Consider the following 25,296-nt stretch of genomic DNA (forward strand, 5'->3'; position numbering starts at 1 on the left):
TTTCCACTATGTATATATTATTTGTATTGCACTTTAAAGTATTTTTATGCATTTTCTATCTCACATCATGTGACCAATATTTCTTCTATGTTTATGATTGGGACACAGTATATATGTGAAAGAAAAATGGTGCTAACTAGATTGAGAAAGGGTGCTGTGTCAGCCAAAACGTTACTCTCCTTTCTGCTGGGACGGAGGATGCCTATTACAATAAAAAAAAACTAATCCAGCAGCCCTCATGTGCGTGCTCTCTTCCTTGTGAACTAAGAGTTGTGTTTATATATATATATTACATACTGGTGGTCGCCAGTAGGTAGTTATAGTTAGATCCTGGTTTCCAAAGGAAAAGCGTTTTTTGATTTGCTAATAACTCTGGGGTTGTTTGACGAATCTTCGCAAAATTCTCCCCAAAAAAAGTCAATCTACGTTGGATCCTATCCTGAAAGTTTGGGGGTGATTCAACAAGCAGGGGCTGAGAAAAAAGGGGGGTCCCAAAACACAATTTTCCCATGTTAATTTCAATAAAATTTTGAGACAGGCTACAGCCCGAACTGCTGAACAGAATTACCCCAAATTTGGCAAAAAGGTAGTGCTTGGTTCAGAAAGTGACCTATTTTTAAAATGGTGTAAATCCGTTTGGTAGTTGATGAGAAATTCAAAAAATAAGAGTCAGAAAATCAATTTCCCATAGGAAACTTTAGGCAAGGCTACAGCTCGAACTGCTGAACGGAATTACGCCAACTTTGGCAAAAAGGTAGTGCTTGATTCAGAAAGTGACCTTTTTTTAAATGGTGAAAATCCATTCAGTAGTTGCTGAGAAATTCAAAATTAAAAGTTTTGATATCTATAGCCACGGAGGAGTCGCGACCCCTCCCGACCAGGAGCTTTATTCTAATTGGCTGTCAACACTCCAAACTAGGAAGTGTTGGCAGCCACCTTGTGACTCGGTAGAACTGAGTCACATGAAAACAGTGAAAAAAATGTTTTGAAACAAGAAAAGGGGGCAGGGTAGTAACACCCTGACCCACTAGGCCTGCTCAGGGGGTCACACTAGGACCCCAAGGGCCCAAAAAAATAAAATTGGCAAAATTTGCGCTGGGGTTGCGAATCCCACCGAAATGTAAAAATAAAATGACGCGCAGGCTCCTGTGCTTCATTTAATTGAGGCCCCTGGGACCTGGGGCATTGCCAATAAATATATGCAGGGGCCCGCGGGTTCCCCCGCAGCCTTGGGACCGCAGCCCACAGGGCTTGCTTAAAATGATGTGCGGGAGGGCACTCGGCACTCCCGCAGCACCAGGGACCACCACCCCCCAGGAGCTTCCTTTTTAAGGCGTGGGAGGGACTTAAAAAAGGTCCCCCCAATCCCCGGGGACCGTCATCTCCTGTGGCTTTTACTAATTATTTGGGTGGGGCACACGACCCCCCGCTGCCCCAGGGACCGCCACCCCGGGGCTTTTTAAATAAAATATATAAATCTGTGTGGGGGGCTCGAGCCCCCCCCATGCCCCGGGGACCGCCACCTCCCTGGGGCACTAATATGCAAATGCGGGGGTTCGTTACGGGCCCCCGAGCCCCAGGGACCACCACCTCCCCAGGGCTCTGCACTAGGTGGGAGGGGGGTCGTGTGGCCCCCCTCCTGGAGCCCTTTATAGCCCAGGGGACCACCACCCCCCAGGGCCGGCTCCTGCATTGTCCGGGGGTGCCCACCCCTGGGACACTGCTGTTTGCTATGACAGTGAGGGAGCCGTGCTGCTCCCGCCCTGTCATAACAAACACTCGCTTGGATTTTGTAAGCAAGACCAGGTTTCCTGCTCTCGTTTACAAAATCCAATCCAGATTGCTTTTCCACAAGGGGAGCTGCATGTTAGCAGCTCCCCTTGTGGAAAAGCAATGCCGGCTCCTGCAGGAGGCGGGGAGCCGGTGGGACCATGGGGGAATTGGTGTCCCCCCCACGGTCCCCAACGGATAGGGCCCTAAAAAAAACACGGCAGGCCAGCCCTGGAGGATGAGGTCCCTGGGGGCCATAATTGGCCCTCCGATAAATAAATAAAAAAAAGAATGAGCAGGCCCTGGGGGATGTGGTCCCCAGGGCCTGAAGTGGGCCAGGAGGGGCCCACAATGCCCCCTCCCAAAGAAAAGGAAAAAAAATAAAATAATAAAGGCCGGCCCCAGGGGATCGGGTGCTCAGGGCCAATAGAGGCCTCAGGAGGGGGGCCATGCAGCCCCCCTCCATAAAATTTTTTAAAAAATGTCCCCATACCCCTGGGGATGGGGTCTACCTGGCCAGAATTGGCCACAGGAGGGGGGCTCACTTGGCCCCTTTCCCATTCCTATATTTTTTTTTTAAAATTTAAAAAGGGATCAGGCCCTGAGTGATAGGGTCCCCAGGGCCCAAAAAAGCAAAAAGAAGGGGGGCAACACATCCCCCCTTCAAAAAAAGAAAAAAACAAAAGACCGGCATCGTGCTCCGCCCCCTCCCAGCAACACTCTGCAAACCCGCCATGTGGCGCGTTTTAAGTTGGGGAAGTAATTCCCCTTCAATACTGAGGGTCCCAGGGGGCCAACTAGCCCACCAGGTACCTCAGGTATGCGGCACAGTGCTGGCTTGCAGAGAGGTGGCCCGAGGCCACGCCCCTTTTTACACCTCTCTGCAATGCAGCTCTGTGGCACTTACTGGAGGTACCTGGTGGGCTAGTTGGACCCCGGGGTCCCTCTGGACTCAAGGGGATTTAAACCCCAATATACAACGCACCAGGGGGTGCGTGTGCACAGTGGTGCTGGGAGGGGGCGTGGCTTGATTTGACAAGTGTGCAAACGTACCCTGTGGTGCGTTTTAAGCTGGAGGATTAAGTCCCTTTCAATCCTAATGGTCCTTGGGAGCCAACTAGCCCACCAGGTAACTCCAGTAAGCGCCAGGGAGCGGCTTCGCAGAGTTGTGTTCCAAGGCCATGCCCCCTTTTCACATCACTCTGCAATGCATATCTGTGGCACTTACTGGAGGTAGCTGGTGGGCTATTTTGCCCTCAGGGACCCTCAGGATTCAAGGAGACTTAATGACCCAACTTAAAATGCGCCACAGGGCGCGTTTGCGCACTTGTCACATCAGGCCCCGCCCCCTCCCTGCATCACAGGGCAAACTCGCCCTATGGCGTTTTAAATTGGGGGATTAATTCCTCTTCAATCCTGAGGGTCCCTGGGGGCCAACTAGTCCACCAGGTACCTCTTGTAAATGCCACAGAGGTGCATTGCAGAGAGGTGCTCCGAGGCCATACCCCTTTTTACACCACTCTGCAAATGCGGCTTCTGGTGCACTGCTGGTGGGGCGATGAGGTCCCCTTGTGTCCTGAGGACCTCAAGACACAATTGGACTTCATCCTCTGAGCAGCAGTGTGCCAGAAGATGCGTTTGCAGCGTGGTGTAAAAAGGGCTTTGCGTCAGAACACCTCTCTGAAACACAGGTGAATGTACCTGTTGGGCTACTTGGCCACCAAGGACCTTCAGGATTCAAGGGGACTTGATAGGGACGTCATAGTTAGAAATGAGCATTTAAAAACACATTGAAATTCACTCAAAAAGCCATAGGTTTCAGGTACATTATACTTAGAAATTAGCATTTAAAAAACCTTAGAAATTCACTGAAAAAAAACCAATAGGTTTCAGGGACGTTATAGTTAGCTGGACATTTCACTCTTACAAAACCATAGAAATTCTACTGTTATAGTTAGTTCAGCTAACTATAACTCGTGCCCCCGCAATGCACTGCTGATGACGCCACATATTACATCATTCATGACATTGTCAGTGACATCACTGATGACATCTCAAATGACATCACTGCTGACATCATTTTGATATCTGCATTGAATGGACCTATGAGATAAAGTTTTACATTTTTAATGATTCAGAGTAATTTACAAATGTAGAATACTTTCTAATGCCTTGCAATATATGAATTCTGTAAGAGGCATAATCATAGATCAAATTGCCAACTGTATCATGTGAAAGTGAAATATTTTTCTGGACAAAGCCAAAGTACACTGTTTGTATTGTTGAAATAACTGATAAGAATATGTCCTGCCGAAAACTGCTCTGTTAAGCCAGACCTAAAGATTTGGTTAACCATAATGATGCTCAAGGAAATAAAACTAATGTGGATACCTCTTTGAAAAGAAAACTTTGTGTTAAATAGTACCTTGACGTAAACTTAGTTCTACTAGTTTGTTTCCAATGCCATGCCATAAACAGCTTTTGTTTAAAGGATGGGATTATGAATAAATTCAGCAAAAAGCACAGAATGACTCAGAAAGGCTACACACCTGTTAAATATTTTCAATTACAGTTACTAACCATGACGGTTAGAGACTAAGGTCTAAGGGTGATCAAAGTACAGGACTCGTTTGGTTAAAGTGGTAGTTTGTATACATTAAAAATATGTTAACAAAATATAAGTACAAATTTTGCACATATAAGAATAAAGTAACAGTAAATGACTTACTCAACTGACACAACAATTGCATTTAATCTGTCTGCGATCAATCTTGTCAGAAAGTCGCATGAATCTGCAATTAAGTAAAAAGAAATCATTAGTAAAATGCACATTAATATACTGATTGACAGTGAAACTGCAGTGCAGAAATGTAAGATGATGCAGCCACTGATGATTGGGGGGATACACACACCACACCTTTGCACAAATAATAATATATCTAAGTACATTTCACTGTTAAGCAATTATTTGGGGTAATACATAAGCACATATCCAGGGTTCGTTAGATCGTTATGATGGTGCAAAAAAAAGGGGCTTGGTGTTACACATATAAAAATGTGTGACAAAAAGTGTAAAATTTATTTCTTGAAATAAACATATAAAAATATTGAAATGATATGGAAACATTAAATGTATGAGGTGAACAGATTCAATTAGTGGAAAGCATAATGAGAATAGTTATGCTTTTGTTTATGTCTATTGTACTGTGCCTTTAAAAAAGAAAAAATCTAACAAAAAAGTTACTTTGACGATGGCTGTCTACGGTCGGAACACGTCAGGACGGACATCGTGCCATGACTGAAAAATAAACAAATATGCAACTTACTGGGGGTGTCTGCATTTGCTCTTCTTGAAAGGAGCTGTTGTTTGATATGTATATATATATATATATATATATATACATATATATATATATATTATCTACTGGCGGTCGCCAGTAGATAGTTATAGTTAGGACCGACTTCCCATAGGAAATCTGAAAATTCTATTTTGAATAACTTTGGCGCCGGTTGACTTATCTTCGTGAAATTTTCAAAACTAATGGGGCGCTCTGCTCAGCTCCTACCCTGAAAGTCTCGGGGTGATTCGTCAAGCGGGGGCTGAGAAAAAGGGGGTCCCAAAATGCGTTTTCCCCATGCATTTTCCCATAGGACCTTTAGTCGAAGGTACAGCCCGAAGTGCTGAACGGAATTACACCAAATTTGGCAAAGAGGTAGTCCTCAGTTCAGACTCGTGCCTTTTGCTTAAATAGTGTAAATCCGTTCAGTAGTTCCTGAGAAAATCAAAAGTAAAATCACATATATATCTGGGCGGAGCCTAACCACACATCTAATCGTGAGATCTGATTGGCTGTCAGCACTTCATCCAAGAAGTGTTGGCAGCCATCTTGGGACCAATATAGATGATAGCACCTCATTAAAAAGCATTGCAGTTAATAGAAGGTTTTAAGACTTTAGTTACATTATAAATCATTTGTTGATGGTACCATACTCATTTTAGGAATTGTGGTGTGTTCTAAGGTGATTTTACCATGTGAAAAAGCCTTCTGCTGTGATATCATGAATCATGTTTGAGAGAAAACTATTTTCTCATGCTTTTCCCAAAGAGGTTTGGACGGTGATCTATAAGCTAAACTGAGAGTATATTTTCTGTAAATTCACATTATCTTTCTCAGTCATGTGAGAATGAAGTCTGACATTCTCAGTAAAACATGTACATCCAACAAGGGCAGAGACTGTCAGTTGATTCCTTTGTGTTCTACTGCAGCTTCGTAGAGTGTTCTAAAGAACAACTAGAGCGCTAACAGTCCTACTTATGACAAAAGTATGGCACACCTGAAGCCATCTTGATTGGAATAAAGTGGTAACACTTAAACCATTTAATTTACAAAGGGACAAAATGAGTGGGTTCATTTTGCCATAGAAATTATGATTAGTGCTGCAGAAAGAAAAATTAGGGCACATTTTGACTTCTCAAATCCTCTTCTATTTCGTAAATAAATTCTGACATGCAGACTGAAACATGCACTTTGAATACCAGCAGCAGACTTCCCTGGTGAGCAGTAGCTTTACTTCAGTGATCTAATGAGCAACTAGAGTGCTAACATTCAGCATTTATGGCAAATGTGTGACACATCTGAATGCCTTCTTGATGGAACCAAAGTAAAAAACTGAAAGTATTTCCTACTGAGGAGACTGCAGTAAATGAGGAAATTAGGAAACTTCATAACAAATAAATCTCCCAAGATGGCCACCAGAGAAAAAAGAGCCCAAATGTAGTTCAAATATCACCCAGATGTAGCCCAAGTATAGCCCAATGACAGAAGTGTGCAAAACACTTATTTTTTGTGTATTTGCAGTTTTATATAGTGCAGACTAGTCAGGTATTGGAGTGCTTTACATGAGCATTGGCCACGGGGAGATAAAGTGATTTGACCAGAATCACAGAATGTTGAGCTGAAGCAGAAACTCCAATCTGGTTCCCCAGTTGCAATGTCTGCAGCTCTGGAAGTAACACCACATCCTCTCCCCTAGGTGCAACATTTAATCAAGTGGTCAACTGGATAAAAAACCATAAAGATTACAAATAATTTAAAAGTTCTTTGTCGCTATTTGAAAGCTCAGAAAATATGTCCTCATTTTAGTTTTTTAGAGCACTAACCATAATTTTGATGCAAATAAGACCCTCTCATATATGTAATTTCTAAAGGAAATACTCTAGGTATTACAGTTTTGATTACATCAAGATGACGTCAGGCGTTCCACACTTTTGTAATAAATATAGAATGTTAGCAATCTAGTTGTTCATTGGGATACTGTTGAGAGGCAGAGGCCAGGGGCACGGACTCTGAAAATTGAAGGCAGGTAGGAGAGTGCAGATGCAACAATTTTACCACACTGGGCAGGCAGGAAGGGCAGTGGCAGCACAACAGACTATGGAGGGCAGTGGAAATGGGGGCAGGGGCAACAAACCAACAATACAGGACTGGCAAGAGAGGCTGTGGCAATATAATAGTCCATTGTGGGCAGAAGGAAGAGGCAGTGGTAGTACAACCATACATGCCAACAGACCCGTTTCAGCAGGAAACGTCCAATGTTTTTAAGCTCAAATGGGCTTTATTTGATCTGTCTCCTGTCTACAATCTCCTCTTTTTCAATGTAACTCAAAGGGGAAAATCAATACCCCAGTTTTTTTTTCAAATTCTCCCTCTTACCATTAAATGTTCGCAAGTATGGTACATTGGATCATGGTAGGCAGGAGGAATTGGGGTAGGGACATGGACTGGGATAACAGAGGACAGGAGGGACATGGAGAGGTGCACCAAACTGACCCTACAGGGCAGGCATCCGGGTTTGCAGCAGCACAATACACCCCACAGCGCATGCGGGACGGGAGTGCAGCACAACAATCCATAGAAAGCAATAGGGAGGGGACAGGACCATGAACATGGACAACAGAGAACAGAGGGGAAAGAGGCAATGGTAGCTAGCTGACCATCATGGACAGACAGGAGAGAAAGCTGCAGCATAACAGACCATAAAGGGCAGGAGGGACGGACCAGGGGCATTACAATGGATCAGACAAGCCAGGAGGGAGGGAATAGGGGTCTGCACATGGAAACAAAGGGCTGGGGGCAAGGGGGCAGGGCAGGAGCAGCAAGATGACCATGGAGGTCAGGCAGGATGGGCACTAGAAACAAGACACACCATGGAGAGCAACAGTGAGACTATGATGGCATACCCACAGACCATGGAGGGAAGGTGGGAGGGGGTCAGGGGCAGCTAGCTGACCACACAGGGAAGGTGGGAGCAGCCATGGTAGCACAGAAGACCATGCATGGCAAGCGGGAGGGTTAGTGGCATCACAATTGCTATGATGGGCAAGAAGGAGGGTGCAGGGGCATGCACAAAGGACCATGGAGGATAGAAGGGAGGGTCATCGCCTGGGCACAGACAAGAGAGTTCAGGGGAAGGGGCCTCACAACAGACCGCGTGGGGCAGGCAGGAGGAGCAGTTGCAGCACAACAGACCAGGGAGTGCAGAAGGGTGTGGCAGTAAAATGGATCATGGAGGACAGGAGGAAGGGGATAGGGGCATGGCACGTGGACAGGCTGAGTGGAGGTGGCAGGGACAGGTTACAGTCATCTGACAATGCTAGGCAGGTGGGAGGGGAGTGGCAGCTCAACAGAGCACTCAGAGTAGATAGGAGTGGCAGGTCCATGGAACATGGTGGGCAAAAAGGATGGAGCAGGGGCATGCACAAACACATCGGAGGGCAGGGGGGAGGAGAATAGGGGCAGCAATCTAAGCACAGAGGCTAAGCAGGAGGTCAATGATGGGCCATAGAATTGGGCAATGGAGGGCAGGAGGAGTGGACTGGTACATCATGCTAAATGGAGGGCAGTGGCAGCACATCAAACCATGCATGGCAGGAGGGAGGAGGCTAGTCCATGGATTCAGACAACAGAGGATAGGGAGCAGGTGGATGGGGCAGCAAGCTAACTGTTCAGAGAAGGTGGGTATTAGGAACTTTATTGTTTTTAAAATGTGTGTCTGTGCGAACTACATAAAATATGAAAAAGTATGCAGCATAATCTCACTTTTATTCAGGAAAAAGAGGACGTTTGTGACTGTGACTCCAGGCTCACTTGTCAGAAACACCCCCTGACCCTCCACCCCATCGCAAAATGTAATGCCCGTGAAAAGGATAGGTGGATGCAGTGGTATATAGAACATAGTCCTGAGAGCATGATTGAAAATGAAAATTAGATATGGTATATGGTATAAACTATGCACCAAAAAGTGTGATATAAGATGAACCGGGGCGTGAAATATAATATGCAATACATTGTGCGCAATGACAGATTCATTGGAGAGCGCGAGATAGCACAGGCACTAGCGCGTGCTATGCGATATGCACCTTGGAGTGTAAAATGCACAGGGCAGTGTTGTGTAACCTAACTAGTCTCTAAAGTTGTAATATAAAATATGTGCTGGGGAGTGTAACTTTGCATATGCACTGTGACAAAGATATGGATCCCAGATTGTAATATGTATGGCATAGTGCTGTGCATTATAACATAGGCATCGAGGAAGGCACGTTAGATGGGGCAATAATAATATAACCCGTGCGAAGGCAAGTGTGGCATGACATATTCACGGGGTGGTGTTACAGTGCACATGGGCTAGAGAGTGTCATTGCATATGCACTAGCTGGTGGAATACAACACAGAGGTGTGAGGCACTGGGCGGGCACTGGTGGGTGTAACACAGCATTGGGCTCAGCCAGGAGCACGCTGTGACTCTCAAGTGAGGTTTGTCTCCTTTCTAGAGAGTAAAATAAAAAGTATTACACATCCGGTGGTGGATGTGTGTTTTATTAACCATGAGGGGGGTTTCTTGCATAGTTTGGTCGAATTTTTGTCGAGTCCCCTTTGAATGGCTTGGAGTGCATGTATATTAAATGTGCCCGTCAATAGCTACCAATGTTTGTATAAATAAACGACAAGGGTGTCTACTTGGAGAGTACCCACCCGTGGGGGCGCCGGGATTAGGCACGGTAGGGCGTCAGACACGTCAGAGCTTCACTAGCGGTGTAAATACATTCCATGTGGATTCATTCTATGCATAGTCGCCTTTTAATGAATATCACGCAAATCGTCATGGTGATAGGTACATATGGTTTGTCCAGCATGTCCTAGGTGTTTCTCTAAATATATATTTTTTTTAAATAATAAAAAACAAAGGCCGTCCCCGGGGGATGGGGTCCCCGGGGCCATAAGTGGCCTGAGGAGGGGGGCAATGCAGCCCCCTCCTAAAAAATTAAAAAACAAAAAAAGGCCATGACCCGAAGGTTGGGATCACCGGGGCCGATTAAGGCCTTGGGAGGGCCACATTTATTTTTTTCGACAAAAAAATTAGGGTGCAGGCCCTGGGGGATGTGGTCCCCAGGGCCAGTAAATTAGAAAAAGAAGGGGGGCCACACAGCCCTCCTTCTTAAAAATAAAATATAAATAAAAGACCTGCATCGCGCCGGAGGCCATGCCCCCTCCTTGCAGCACTCTGCAAACGCGCCCCCTGGCCAGTTGTAAGTTGGGGAATTAATTCCCTTTCAATACTGAGGGTCCCTGAGGGTCAACTAGCCCAACAGGTATCTCCAGTATGCGCCAGGGAGCTGTGTTGCAGACAGGTGTTCTGAGGCCACACCCCTTTTTACACCTCTATGCAAAGCAGCTCTGTGGCGCTTACTGGAGTTACCTAGTGGGCTAGTTTGACCCTAGGGACCCTTAGGATTCAAGGGGACTTAATCTCTCAACTTAGAATGGGCACAGTGCGCATTTACACAGTGGTGAAGGTAGGGGACTGGGCCTGAGGTGACGTGTGCAAACACGCCCTGTGGCACGTTTTAAGTTGGGGAAATAATTCCCTTTCAATCCTGAGGGACCCTGGGGGCCGACTAGCCCACCAGGTGCTTCCAGTAAGCGCCACTGCTCTGCGTTGCAGAGAGGTGGTGCAGGCCGTGCCACTTTCTACACCTCTCTGCAACGCAGCTCTGTAGCGCTTACTGGAGGTACCTAGTGGGCTAGTTGGACCCTAGGGACCCTCAGGATTCAAATGAACTTTATCTCCCAACTAAAAACGGCCACAGGGCGTGTTTACACAGTGGTGAAGGGAGGGTACGGGGCCTGAGTTAACGTGTGCAAACAAGCCCTGTGGCGCGTTTTAAGTTGGGGAAACAATTCCCCTTCAATCCTGAGGGACCCTGGGTGCCAACTAGCCCACCAGGTGCTTCTAGTAAGCGCCACTGCACTGCGATGCAGAGAGGTGGTCTAGGCCGCGCCCCTTTTTACATCTCTCTGCAACGCAGCTCTGTGGCACTTACTGGAGGTACCTAGTGGTCTAGTTGGACCCTAGGGACCCTCAGGATTCAAGGGGACTTAATCTCCCAACTTAAAATGGCCACAGGGCGTGTTTACACAGTGAGGAAGTGAGGGGACGGGGCCTGAGGTGACGTGTGCAAACACGTCCTGTGGCGCATTTGGAGAGGTAGTTTTAATCCCCTGCCCTATTATATACTAGGGGCTTACAGAGGAGGTCATGCTGATCACAGGGGGACCCCAAAGCATAGTGTTCCATAGTGTATCTAGGCGTTTTCACTGTATTCTGAGTGTCTTTAACCATAGCACAGGATGATTTTGCAACAAGGCTTCTTTCTGCTCTTCTGTTTGTTCTTTCTGCACGTTATCCTTCTTCCTGCACATTTCTTCTTCTTTGAGGACTTCTGTTGCTTCTTTCTGCATTTCTTTTTTTTCTTTCTGTGTGTTTTTTCTTCTTTCTTCACATGTCCTATCTCTGTAGGCATAGTTAGAAATTAGCATTTAAAAAACCTTTGAAATTCACTGAAATAACCATAGGTTTCAGGTACGTTATAGTTAGGAATTAGCACTTAAAAAACCTTAGAAATTCACAGAAAAAAACATAGGTTTCAGGGGCGTTATAGTTAGCTGGACTTTTCACTCGTACAAAACCATTGAAATTCCCCGTAATAGTTAGTTCAGCTAACTATAACTCGCACGCCTGCAATGCATTGCTGATGACGTCACATATTACATCACTCATGAGATGGTCAGTGACATCACTTATGACATCACTGATGACATCTCAAATGACATCATTGATGACATCATCCTTGTGATAGTGTGGCAGACCTCCTCTCCCCCTAATATAACCTTTGATACACACATTCAAAAATAGAAACTAACATTTTCAAAACAATTGACATACCAATATCAGTTACAACAACCTATTCAGTAATTCAAGATCCACATACACATCCACTCATTCACCAACAGTCCTATACAGTCACTCATACATGTACTCACTCATAATATGTACTCATACACCTATACATCCTGTTACACAACGCCACTCATCCATAAAGTTACTCACACACATAGTCACTCATGCTAATAAAGAATCAAACATCCATGTACTTGCATATACAGTTATACACACACCACCACACTTACTTCTACAGAAACTTACACATACTTAGTCTTTTAAACAATCACTTATAGAAACACATACTTATTCATACAGGAACTCTTTCAATCTCTCACTTCCACATATACTCACTTATATATAGGGGTGGGCGGAATTTGCGGAATTAACCTTCGCAAATTATCGCGAGAATGTTTAAAATTATCGCAAACAAGCAGAAATATCGCGAAGATGCGGAAGTTTTTTTCCGGCACGTTCGCGAGATTTTCTGCATGGTTGCGGGTCGCCAACTTACCCATGTGGTTGCTTGCGGGCGCGGCCATCTTGTTTTGAGTTGTTCTCGCGGTGCATGATCGCGAGAAGAAAGACGTGATCGCGCGACGCATGACGTCACTGCGGGCGCGAACTGTCGCGAGACAGCGCAAATGGCTAAAAACAATACAACATCTCATGGAGAACGCGACCGGATCAAGAAAACTTGTCAGCGAACGCAGGGATTCAGGTAAGGCGATCGCGCGCGCGCGAGAATGTATCATTTTACAGCGCGAGCAAGAAACAAATTATCGCCAAGCTGCGGAAACCGGAATTTTTGACATTTTCGCGCTCTCCGCGGAACGCAAAAATGTCAAATTATCGCAATTTCCGCGAACGGAACGAAATTTTTGCCCAGGCCTACTTATATACACCAATAGTCACATCTACTAGTTTAAAACATATGTAGTTACTCATAAAGATACTATTGAGACAGTCATTCACTCACTAACACACCCATGCACACACTCATCCACCCATACGGTCCTGCACACATGCTGTTTTCAACACATACAAACAGTGAGTCACTCATTCATACAACTATGCACTACGTAATACCCCCCACTGAACCGTAGAGACACTCAGACACTCATACTGATACTCAAAAAACCAACTAATAACCTTTATAGACACTCATGTAGCTACTCACCAACCCCTGAAGCCACTTATACACAAAGTGAGAGACTGATACAGATATTTACATATTTAAACATTACTCACTAAGCCATGTATTCCCTAAGATACACTTAATCAGTCAGTTATACAATCCATTTTTCAAAAACAAATCATCCATTTAGACACTTATATACCCATTTATTCTTCCATCGACCTTGAGATATACATATATAAAACATATGTAATTTTCAGAAAAACACACATTCGCTGGATGATGTCATCAGTGATGTCATCAGTGATGGCATTTGAGATGTCATCAGTGATGTCATGAGTGATGTCACTGACCAATGTCATGAGTGATGTAATATGTGACGTCATCAGCAGTACATTGCGGGCGCGCGAGTTGTAGTTAGCTGAACTAACTATAAAGGGGGAATTTCAATGGTTTTGTATGAGTGAAAAGTGCAGCTAACTATAACGCCCCTGAAACCTATGGTTTTTTCTGTGAATTTCTAAGGATTTTTAAATGCTAATTCCTAACTATAACGTACCTGAAACCTATGGTTTTTTCAGTGAATATATATATATATATATCCTACTCGTATTCAAAAATAAACACGCTCTCAGGAAACAAGGGACTATGCAAATGGATGATATCTCCGTTTATTCACAACGCGTTTCACTTCCAAAGAAGCTTGATCACTTGATCGTGTTTGAGCGTGTTTATTGTTGAATACGAGTAGGATTGCTACATCTGGCTTGCTTCGCCGGTACGCATGCCATCCTCCATGGGTCCGTAGAAGTTCGGAAGAAGCGTTGTTATAATTTAATTATATATATATATATTACCTACTGGCGGTCGCCAGTAGGTAGTTATAGTTAGGACCTAGTTTCCATAGGACACTAATTTTTTGTTTTCGCAATAACTTTGGGGCCGAATGACGAATCTTCGCAAAACTTTCAAAACGTATGGCCCGTTAGGGTTAGCTCCTTCCTTGAAAGTTTCGGGGTGATTTGGTGAGCAGGGGCCGAGGAATAAGGGAGGTCCCAAAACATGTTTTAACCATGTTAATTCCTATAGGAAAATTTAGACACGGCTACAGCCGGAACTGCTGAATGAAATTACTCCAAATTTGGCAAAAAGGTAGTACTTGGTTCAGAAAGCACCCCTTTTTTTTAAATGGTATAAATTCGTTCAGTGGTTGCGGAAAAATAAAAAAATAGAGATCAAAAAATCAATTTCCCATAGGAAACTTTAGACACGGTTACAGCGCAAACTGCTTAATGGAATTACACCAAATTTAACGAAAAGGTAGTGCTTGGTTCAGAAAGTGCCCTTTTTGTAAAATGGTGTAAATCCGTTCAGTAGTTGCTGAGAAAATCAAAAAATAAAAGTTTCAATATCTATGGCCGCGGTGGATCCACACACCTTCCCGATCACGCGCTGCATTCTAATTGGCTGTCAACACTTCAAACCAGGAAGTGTTGGCAGCCATCGTGTGCCTCGGTAGAATCGAGGCACAAGAAAACAGTAAAACAAACGTGAAGAACAAGAAAAGGGGGCAGGGTGGAAACATCCTGACTTCCTAGGCCTGCTTAGGGGGTCCCACAAGGACCCCAGAACCAAAAAAAAAATGTTTTTTTTAAAAATCACGAGATGTGCGGAGGATCCACAGATCCGGCCACGAAATAAAAACAAACAAAGCGCGGTCTCTCGCGCTTCGCTATTTATTTGCCCCTGGGGGCATGTCACAAAATATTTGTGGAGGCTCAGGGGGGACCCTTCAGCCCCGGGCACCGCCACCTGGGACTTTCTATAAATATTTGCAGGGCCACCCAGCCCCCACGCAGCCCTGGGGATCGTCACCCCCTGGGGCTCCTTTTTTTAATATATGGGGTGTTTCAAAGGTACCCCCAAACCCCGGGGACCGCCACCCCCTAGGGCTTTCATTTAATATTTGTGGGGGCTCATTGCCCCCCGAAGCCCCGGGGACCACCACCCACCGGAGATTTGCTTTTTTAAACTGTGGGGGGGCTTGGAGGCCACCCAAGCCCCGGGGACCGGCACCAGCCCAGGGCTTTTATTAATTATTTAGCGGGGGCACACGTCCCCCCGCTGCCCCCTGGGGGGTTTAAAAAAAAGCTAATAATAGACCTGTGTGGGGGGGCTCAAGCCGCACCCACACGCCCCAGGGACCGCCACCTCACCGGGGCACTAGTATTTGAATTTGGGGGTCCTTAATGGACCCCCAGCCCTGGAGATCACCACTTCCCGGGGCTGTGCAATTGATGGGAGGGGGGCCGCACGGCCCCCCTCCTGGAGCCCTTCATGGCCCTGGGGACTGCCACCCCCCAGGGCCAGCTCCTGCAGTGTCCTGGGGTGCCCACCCCTGGTACACTGCTGTTTGCAATGATAGGGCGGCAGGGAGCTGCGTTGCAGAGAGGTGTCCAGAGGCTACGCCCCTTTTTACACCTCTCTGCAATGCAGCTCTGTGGCGCATACTGGAGGTACCTCGTGGGCTAATTGGACCCCAGGGACCCTCAGGATTCAAGGGGACTTAATCTTCCAACTTAAAACGTGCCACGGAGCTCTTTTTCACAGTGGTGAACGGACGGGGCGGGGCCTGAGGTGACATGTGTTCAAACACGCCCTGTGGTGTGTTTAAATTAATTCCCCTTCAATCCTGAGGGACCCTGGATGGCAACAAACCCACCAGGTACCTCCAGTAAGTGCCAAAAAGCTGGGTTGCAGAGAGGTGTTCAGAGGCCATACCCCCTTTTAATACCGATCCTCAACTCAGCTCTGTGGTACTTATTAGAGGTTCCTGGTTGGCTAGTTGGACCCCAAGGACCATCAGGATTCAAGGGTATGTAATCTCCCAACTTAAAATGGACACAGGGCATGTTTGCATACGTCAGCTCAGGCGCCCCTCCCTTCACCACTGTGCAAACGCACCTCGTAGCACATTTTAAGAGGTAGTTTTAATCCCCCTGCCCTATTATGTACTAGGGCCTTACAGAGGAGGTCATGCTAATCACAGGGGTACCCAAACGCATAGTGTTCACTAGTGTATGTAGGTGTTTTCACTGTATTCTAAGTGTCTTTTAGCATAGCTAGGAGTGGTTAGTTAGAGTCAGTTACCACCAGTACCTGTCTGAAAAAGTTGTGGGCACAGGATGATTTTGCAACAAGGTCTCTTTCTGCTCCTCTGTTGGTTCTTTCTGCACATGTCTTGCTTCTTCCTGCACTTTTCTTCGTCTTTGTGGACTTCTGTTGCTTCCTTCTGTATTTCATTAGCTTCTTTCTGTGTGTGTTTTCTTCTTTTTTCACATGTCCTACCTCTGTAGGCATAGTTAGAAACTAGCATTTAAAATACCTTTGAAATTCACTTAAAAAACCACAGGTTTCAAGCACGCTATAGTTAGAAATGAGCATTTAAAAAACCTTTGAAATTCACTGAAAAAAACATAGGTTTCATGCACGTTATAGTTAGAAAATAACATTTAAAAAACCTTAGAAATTCACTGAAAAAACCATAGGTTTTATCGAAAGTTATAGTTAGTTGGACATTTCACTCGTACTAAACCATAGAAATTCCCCCGTTATAGTTAGTACAGCTAACTATAACTCGCGCCCCCTCAATGCACTGCTGATGACGTCACATATTACATCACTCATGACATGGTCAGTGACATCACTCATGACATCACTGATGACATCTCAAATGACATCACTGATGACATCATCCTTGCTGATAGAGTGGCAGACCTCCTCTCCCCCTAATATAACCTTTGATACACACATTCAAAAATAGAAACTAAAATTTTCAAAACAATGGACATACCAATATCAGTTACAACAACCTATTCAGTAATTCTAAGATCCACATACACATCCCCTCATTCACCAACAGTCCTATACAGTCACTCATACATGTACTCACTCATCATATGTACTCAAACACCTGGTCACTGGTAAGGTTTTTTAAATGCTAATTTCTAACTATAACGTGCCTGAAACTACTGAACCCTAAAACACTACCCCCAGCAGTACCCCCTACACTACCCAAACACAACGGCACTACCCTAAACCCTAAAACTCTACCCCCAGCAGTACCCCCACACTACACAAACACCACTGCACTACCCTAAACCTTAAAACACTACCCTAGCATGACCCCCTACACTACCTGAACACCACTGCACTACCCAAAACCCTAAAAAACACTTCCCCAGAACGACCCCCTACACTACCTGAACACCACTGCACTACCCGAAACCCTAAAACGCTACCCCCAGCATGACCCTCTATACTACACAAACACCACTGCACTACCCTAAACCCTAAATCTACCTCCAGCACGACCCCCTACAAAACCCAAACACCACTGCACTACCCTAAACAGTAAAACTCTACCCCAGCATGAGCCCCTACACTACCCGAACACCACTGCACTACCCTAAACCCTAAAACATGACCCCACGCATGAGCCCCTACACTACCCGAACACCACTGCACTACCCTTAACCCTAAAACACTTCCCCCAGCACGACCCGAAACACTACCCAAACACCGCTGCTCTACCCTGAACCCTAAAACACTACCCCCAGCCTGACCCCCTACACTACACAACCACCACTGCACTGCCCTAAACCCTAAAACACTACCGTCAGCACAACACCCTATACTAGATAAACACCACCGCACTGCCCTAAACCCTAAAACACTACCCCCAGCATGACCCACTACACTACCCAAACACCACTGCACTACCCTAAACCCTAAAACACTACCCCCAGCATGACCCCTTCACTACACAAACACCACTGCACTACCCTAAACCCTAAAACACTACCCCCAGCACGACCCCCTACACTACCCGAACACCATTGCACTACCCTAAACCCTAAAACACTACCCCAACACGACCCCCTAAACTACCCAAAGACCACAGCATTACCCTAAACCCTAAACACTACCCCAGCATGACCCCTTATACTACCCAAGCAACACTGCACTACCCTAAACCCTAAAACACTACCCCCAGCACGACCCCCTACACTACCCAAAGACCACTGCACTACCCTAAACCCTAAAACACTACCCACACGACACCCTACACTACCCAAAGACCACTGCACTACCCTAAATCCTAAAACACTACCCCCACACAACCTCCTACACTACCCAAAGACCCCTGCACTACCCTAAACCCTAAAATATGATCCCCTACACTACACAAACACCGCTGCACTACCCTAAACCCTAAAACACTACCCCCAGCACGACCCCCTACACTACACAAACACCACTGCACTACCCTAAACCCTAAACACTACCCCCTACACTACCCAAACACCACAGCACTACCCTAAACCCTAAAACACTACCTCCAGCACAACCCCCTACCTTACCCAAACACCACTGCACTACCCTAAAAGCTAAAACACTACCCCAGCAGTACCCCCTACACTACCCAAACACCACTGCACTACCCTAAACCCTAAAACACTACCCCCAGCAATACCCCCTACACTACCCAAACACCATTGCACTACCCTAAACCCTAAAACCCTACCCCCAGCAGTACCCCACATTTTTTTCACGCCACTGCATCATCTTCAGGTGGGATCTTTTGATGGATTGTGTGCTGCTCAGTCATGTGAGTTTCCTTATTCACCCACCTCAACCATTTGCACAGTTTAAATGCCAGGGGAAAGCTGCATCACAGAAGGTGTAACACAAAATACAGATTTATAGACAAGTTTAAGATAATGGATGCTAATAATGAAACACATGGGCACACGCCTGTTTGTCCTAGACCGGAATCCCAGGTAATTATTTGGTCATTTTTCCTATTGGGGTCTCTAGACCGGTCCCATTCATAGTTTGTAATTCTTCAAGCGTTTGCTAACTATCTTGTCTTCAATTGCAGGTTTCCAGTCTGTAAGGTATTTGGAAATGAGTGGTGAGGTGCGAGTACCCACAAAGACAAAGTCATTCTGTTTATGTTCCTCATTGGGTTGGGGGTTGCTGGGTAAATAGATTCACTATCTGCACCCCTTTTCTTTTACAGGTTCGTGAGACCGTTCTACGAATACAATTGCACAGGCAGATGTGAGTAGAGGCAGAACAAACAGGTAATTGTTTGGTAGAGTTAAAGTAGTGCATCTTCTGTTGCAGGTTTCGCAGCTAGAACCCCACATATTTAAACGAGCGTACGTGAGTACAAGCAGAAGAGGTAATTGTTTGGTAGAGTTAAACTGTGGTGCATCTTGTACATTGTAGTATAATATACTTACCCATGTTTTCTTCAGTTGCAGGTTTCACAGCCAGAACCCCGTACATTTAAACAGGCGTACGTGAGTTCAAGCAGAAGAGGTAATTGTTTGGTAGAGTTAAACTGTTGTACATCTTGAACATTGTAGTATAATATACTTACCCATGTTTTCTTCTGTTGCAGGTTTCGCAGTCAGAACCCCATACATTTAAATAGGCATACATGAGTTCAAGCAGAAGAGGTCATTGTTTGGTAGAGTTAAACTGTGGTGCATCTTGTACATTGTAGTATAATATACTTACCCATGTTTTCTTCTGTTGCAGGTTTCGCAGCCAGAACCCCATACCTTTAACCAGGCATACGTGAGTTCAAGCAGAAGAGATAATTGTTTAGTAGAGTTAAATTGTGGTGCATCAAGTACATTGTAGTACAATATACTTACCCATGTTTTCTTCTGTTGCAGGTTTCACAGCCAGAACCCCATACATTTAAACGGGTGTAAGTGAGAACAAGCAGAAGAGGTAATTGTTTGGTAGAGTTAAACTATGGTGCATCTTGTACATTGTAGTATAACATACTTACCCATGTTTTCTTCAGTTGCAGGTTTCGCAGCCAGAACCCCATACATTTAAATGGGCGTACGTGAGTACAAGCAGAAGAGGTAATTGTTTGGTAGAGTTAAACTGTGGTGCATCTTGCACATTGTAGTATAATATACTTCTCCATGTTTTCTTCTGTTGCAGGTTTCGCAGCCAGAACCCCATGCATTTAAACAGTCATACGCGAGTTCAAGCGGAAGAGGTAATTGTTTGGTAGAGTTAAACTGTGGTGCATCTTGTACATTGTAGTATAACAGATTGCATTCATGAGCTAGGCATCAATGTAAGCCGTGTTCCCTAATTTTGCAGGCTTTGTGGCACAGCTGGTTCAAACCGGTGGGCATGGAAATGTTCAAGCGCAAAGCTGTAACTTTGGGAGAGTGCAGTGCTTCACCACAAAGGAAGAAATGTTGCCTTGTATTCAAGGAAGTGTGGATGAAAGAAATTGTGGAGGCTGAGACACAGAAATCACGAAGCAAGGTTCGTGTGCAACTCAGGGAACTTTCCATTGTTGGGGACTTTTCCACAGGGAAGAATGGAGTGATGGCTGGAAACTGGATTACATGAAACACCATCTACTTAGCAAAGTACACAAGTCTGCCATGGTGATATTGAGAAACAGAAGTGCTGCTGCCAGGTTTGGTTATGGAGTGCGGGAAATGCTGTCAGAAACTGCCACTGACAAAGCAAATAGAATGGAAGTAGTTGAATCTCAAAGACCTATACGTGTTGCTGGCAGTCAAGATGAATACTTCAATGTTATCTGTACAAGACATCCATGACCACCTAGCTTTGTATGTCAAGATACCAGACAGCTGGAGGAGCAAGAACTATGCCTTTGAGTTCCTTGAGGCCATCAATAGCGTGATACACTGTGTAGCTATGTCAGAACTTCAGCACGCTTTGTATCACACATTGATAATTGATGAGAGCACAGATATTTCTGTTACAAAAATGCTCATCCTGTACTTCAAGTTCCGACCTGTAACATCAACAGAGCACAAAACACAGTTTGGGGGCATAGTGAAGCTGACTAGTTGTAATGCTGAGGCTATCACTACTGCTGTGAAAGAATTATACACTGCCAATGAACTGGACCTTATGAAAATGGTCATGTTCACATCCAATGGTGCGTCTGTGAGGTTGTTTAAGAATAATGGTGTTGCTACTCGCCTTAAACAATCCATTCCTCATCTAGTTGAGCTACATTGTGTCACCCATCGAGAAGATTTGGGAGTTGATGATGCCTGGAAGAGGGTTCCAATGGTTAAAGAGATGGAGACATTATTGAGGACTGTCTACACTGTGTTCTCCAGATCTCCTGCGAGGAAGTCCAAGCTGGATGAAATTGCATCGGTCACTGAATGTTTAGTAGTCTCTTTTCGACCACTAAATGAAGTCCGGTGGCTTTCAAGGCATTTTGCTGTTGGTGCACTAATTCGTAATTACGCGGCTGTTCTTAAGTACTTTGAGCAAGAGAAAGTTGAGGCGAATGATCCAGTTGCAAAATATTGTTACAAAAAGCTATCAAACTCCAACTATCATATTTCACTTGCAGTACTTAATGACATTCTGGTTGAATTTGCATCTTTGTGCAAACTATTCCAAGAAAGTTCTTTGACTACTGTTGAAGCTGTACAGTATGCAAGAGTAAAGATTGGCCAATTTAAGCAACAGTATTTGGGGGACACTGTCTTTTGGAGCAGCAATGTAAGAGATCTGATGGTATTGTACAAGGAAAGGCAAGAGTTTGACAGTGGGCCTATTTTGTCTTTTGTTTCCCTTCTTTGTGAGCACATGCAAAAAAGGTTCCCTGAAGATGAGCTGAAAGAATGGGCAAGTTTTGAAATCCAAGCAATAGCAACACAATCACATTTTGATTTTGGGACTGAGAATATACAAAGACTTGTTGAAAAGTATAAAAATGTCTTGGTCTGGGTGATTGTGAAACACCAGAAGATGTTGTTCGACAATAAAGAGACTATAAATATGTGGTGGCAGAACATGTAAAGGGTGGGTTATTTACCACCTTTCAAGACATGGTGAATTTCACCGTACGCAATGCTGCTCAGTATAGTGTCGTGTCTCAGCTTATTGATGTCTGCAAAACGTTTCATGCATCTAGTGCAGATTGTGAACGAGGATTCAGCCTCATGAATACTATCAAGAGTAAATTGAGGAATAGACTAGAGCAGAAGCATTTGGATATGCTGATGAGGACAAAGGCCTACCTCCTGAATGGGAAAGTTGACCTAGATAGAGTTTATCAGCACTGGAAAAATGGCAAGGATCGCTGTGAGAAGCAACCCTGTCACCCCTCTAGTGATGCCACTTGACATGTCTCCCTTATTGTTTATATGTGATATTGTATCGGCTCTCAACATTTCCCCACCCAATGAACAGTGCCTCAGTTAAGAATATTTATTAAAATCTCATGATGGTACCACCGTTGAAGTCTTGTGCTTTTCTAAACTTGAAGTGTACTTGCCTGTGTAACCAAGTCATGTCATGGCGTGTTTATCCAATTTGGAAACTGCCCTTTAGACCCTTATTGTGGTGCTGTATGTGTGAAAATGCACCATCTTTTCACTTTTTAATGTAAACGTTTTGAGTGACATTTGGCGCAGCGCACACGCGCGGTCTGGTTCCTGGCGCACATAGCCATGGTTGTAGCCCACAGAGACCCTCCACTGCCGCACACAGAGGAAAGAAATTAGAGAGAACATTGCCCTAAACCCTAAAACACTCCCCCAGCACGACTCCCTACACTACCCAAACACCACTGCCCTACCCTAAACCCTGAATCTACTCCCAGCATGACCCTCTACACTACCCAAACACCACTGCACTACCCTAAACCCTAAAACACTACCCCAGCATGACCCCTACACTATCCAAACATCACTGCACTACCCTAAACACTAAACCACTAATCCCAGCATGACCCCCTACACTACACAAACACCACTGCACTGCCCAAACCCTAAAACACTACCCCCAGCACGACCCCCTACACTACACAAATACCACTGCACTACCCTAAACCCTAAATCTACCCCAAGCAAGACCCCTACACTACACAAACACCACTGTACTACCCTGAATACTAAACCAATACCACCAGCACGACCCCCTACACTACCCAAACACCTCTGCACTACCTTAAACCCTAGAAAAGTAACCACCACCCCATGCCTAATCCCCCTTATGTCTCACTCCTCATGGTTCCACTCTCCTCGTGGTTCCTGCTTCATGTCGTCTCTGAGGGGCGGTGCACATCGTTGTGAGGAAACGGAACAGCCTCTGTTTCCTTACAACGACGTGGATCGTCTACATATTTTTTAGAACTCATAGTCATTTACCATACATACCTTTACAACAAAATTTTTGCGTGGTAAATGACCATGCATTCTAAAAAAATGCGTAGTAATGACTTCGCGATGTACAACACATGCGTGGTAATGCATGTGTTGTAATGGTATAGCAAAGTAAAAAAGGTGTTGTAACGGCTGTTTACCGGTCGAAGCTGGCCCCTGTTCTTCAGTGAGTCATTTATTTGATAAATTCAGGGGAAGGAATATTTTTACCGAAAAGTGCATTCCGCGCTGTGGCATTGTGAAAGTGTCTGTGTGGCCTAGTTCTACTTCCGGTGAGAGAGTGGAAGAGTCTGTTTGGATCTAAAGGGGTTCTGCTGTTGGACATGGGGCCGGCATGACACGTCATCAGAAAACACAGCTAATGGAAAGTGTTGTCCCCGAAGGGTGGAGCAGTGCCGTGAGAGATCAACGAGTGTGAGTCCCACCGCAGTATGACCGTACCGCGCGACCCATGTGCCGCCTCCAGTGTACAGAAGGCAGAAGCGGCATGCATCGCAGGTCCTCTTGAAGACCATTGTAGCACTAATTCTATATTTTGGAACTAGGGTATTTTAACCTTGTTGTTCCTGCCAGATACAAAGAGAAGATCCAGTGAACACGACTGGGCTCCCCATCTTGTGTGCCATCTGCAGGGCCTCTGCCCTCGGATCACTGGTTTCGGTTTCTGGAGTGGCAACATAAACAGCTGCTCCCAAAGGACTAGCCTGAACACTTAGGTGAATATCCCCTGCGCCAGTCTTCTGTGGAAATTCTTTCCTAGCTATCTCACGTCGACGACGATGTCATAATAGCACGGCTCACCTCGCGACACCGTATGACGTCATAGGAGCCATAAGAGGACCTCGTCAGCGTGCTGACGTCAGTTCCACCCATTTTTTCCGTGCCACCGAGGTAAACATGTGGACCGACACATTTTCACATGTATACTGAGTATACTAAATATATATATATATATATATATATATATATATATATATATATATATAATATATATATATATAAATGCATAACTAATAAAGACATAAAAAAATAGCAACAGATCAAGCATTTCTCACTACTAAAACATAAGCATGATTAAGACACATTAAAAACATTCATGCCAAACAGTAAAGGCATCTTTTTGGTAGAAACAGGTGGACAACAGGGAGGCGGGTGGGACAGTGAAGAATCCACAGGCATATACTGTATCCACCAGAAAAAGCGTTACCGAAGGTAAGTAACTTTCTCTTCTGATGGATACTTCTGCCTGTGGATTCCTTACCTTTTGAATAGAATCCTTAAGCCGTACCTCACCCGGAGGAGGGTGTCCACCTGACTAGACCAAACAATCTTGCAAAACAGATCGAGTAAAATGGCCATCCCTCTCAACCTCCGAATCCAATAATAATCGAATAAATTTTAGTCGAAATTATATTGAAAATAATACTTTAAAAATACTTTTATTAATAAATGTAGACAAACACTTAAAGGAAAACTTTTATTTATAATTAATGTAAAGATATTTCATACTTTACAAATTAGGCTGAAGTCGCGACACCAGCGCGAATTTTCAAAATGGCTACCAGAATGCTCGCAGCCATCGTGTAGGGTGTGCGAAGGGTGCGCGACTTCCGTATAATATATTTTTTTTAAAGCATTAATATAGTTTTCCTAACTAAAAATTATTCACAATTTTTTTGAATATATATATATATATATATATATATATATATAAAATAAAAAAAAACATAGGATTGCGGTACATTAGACTTACAAATTTCCATTTAAAAAGTGATGTCACTGACCATGTCATGAATGATGTAATATGTGACGTCATCAGCAGTGCATTGCGGGGGTGTGAGT

At 44.8% G+C, this 25,296-nt stretch overlaps 1 protein-coding gene across 1 annotated transcript in view; it reads right to left on the reverse strand.

Annotated features, from left to right (window-relative positions):
• The window catches only part of LOC146785615 (arylacetamide deacetylase-like), a 398,643-nt gene that overhangs the window by 192,257 nt on the left and 181,090 nt on the right, over positions 1 to 25,296 (reverse strand). The window contains exon 3 of the mRNA XM_085634877.1: positions 4,499 to 4,562. Coding sequence (XP_085491003.1) covers positions 4,499 to 4,562 — 64 coding nt within the window. The remainder of the gene's footprint in view (positions 1 to 4,498; positions 4,563 to 25,296) is intronic.

The sequence above is a fragment of the Triturus cristatus genome, chromosome 11 (genome assembly GCF_964204655.1).
Source record: "Triturus cristatus chromosome 11, aTriCri1.1, whole genome shotgun sequence".
Lineage (NCBI taxonomy): Eukaryota > Metazoa > Chordata > Amphibia > Caudata > Salamandridae > Triturus > Triturus cristatus.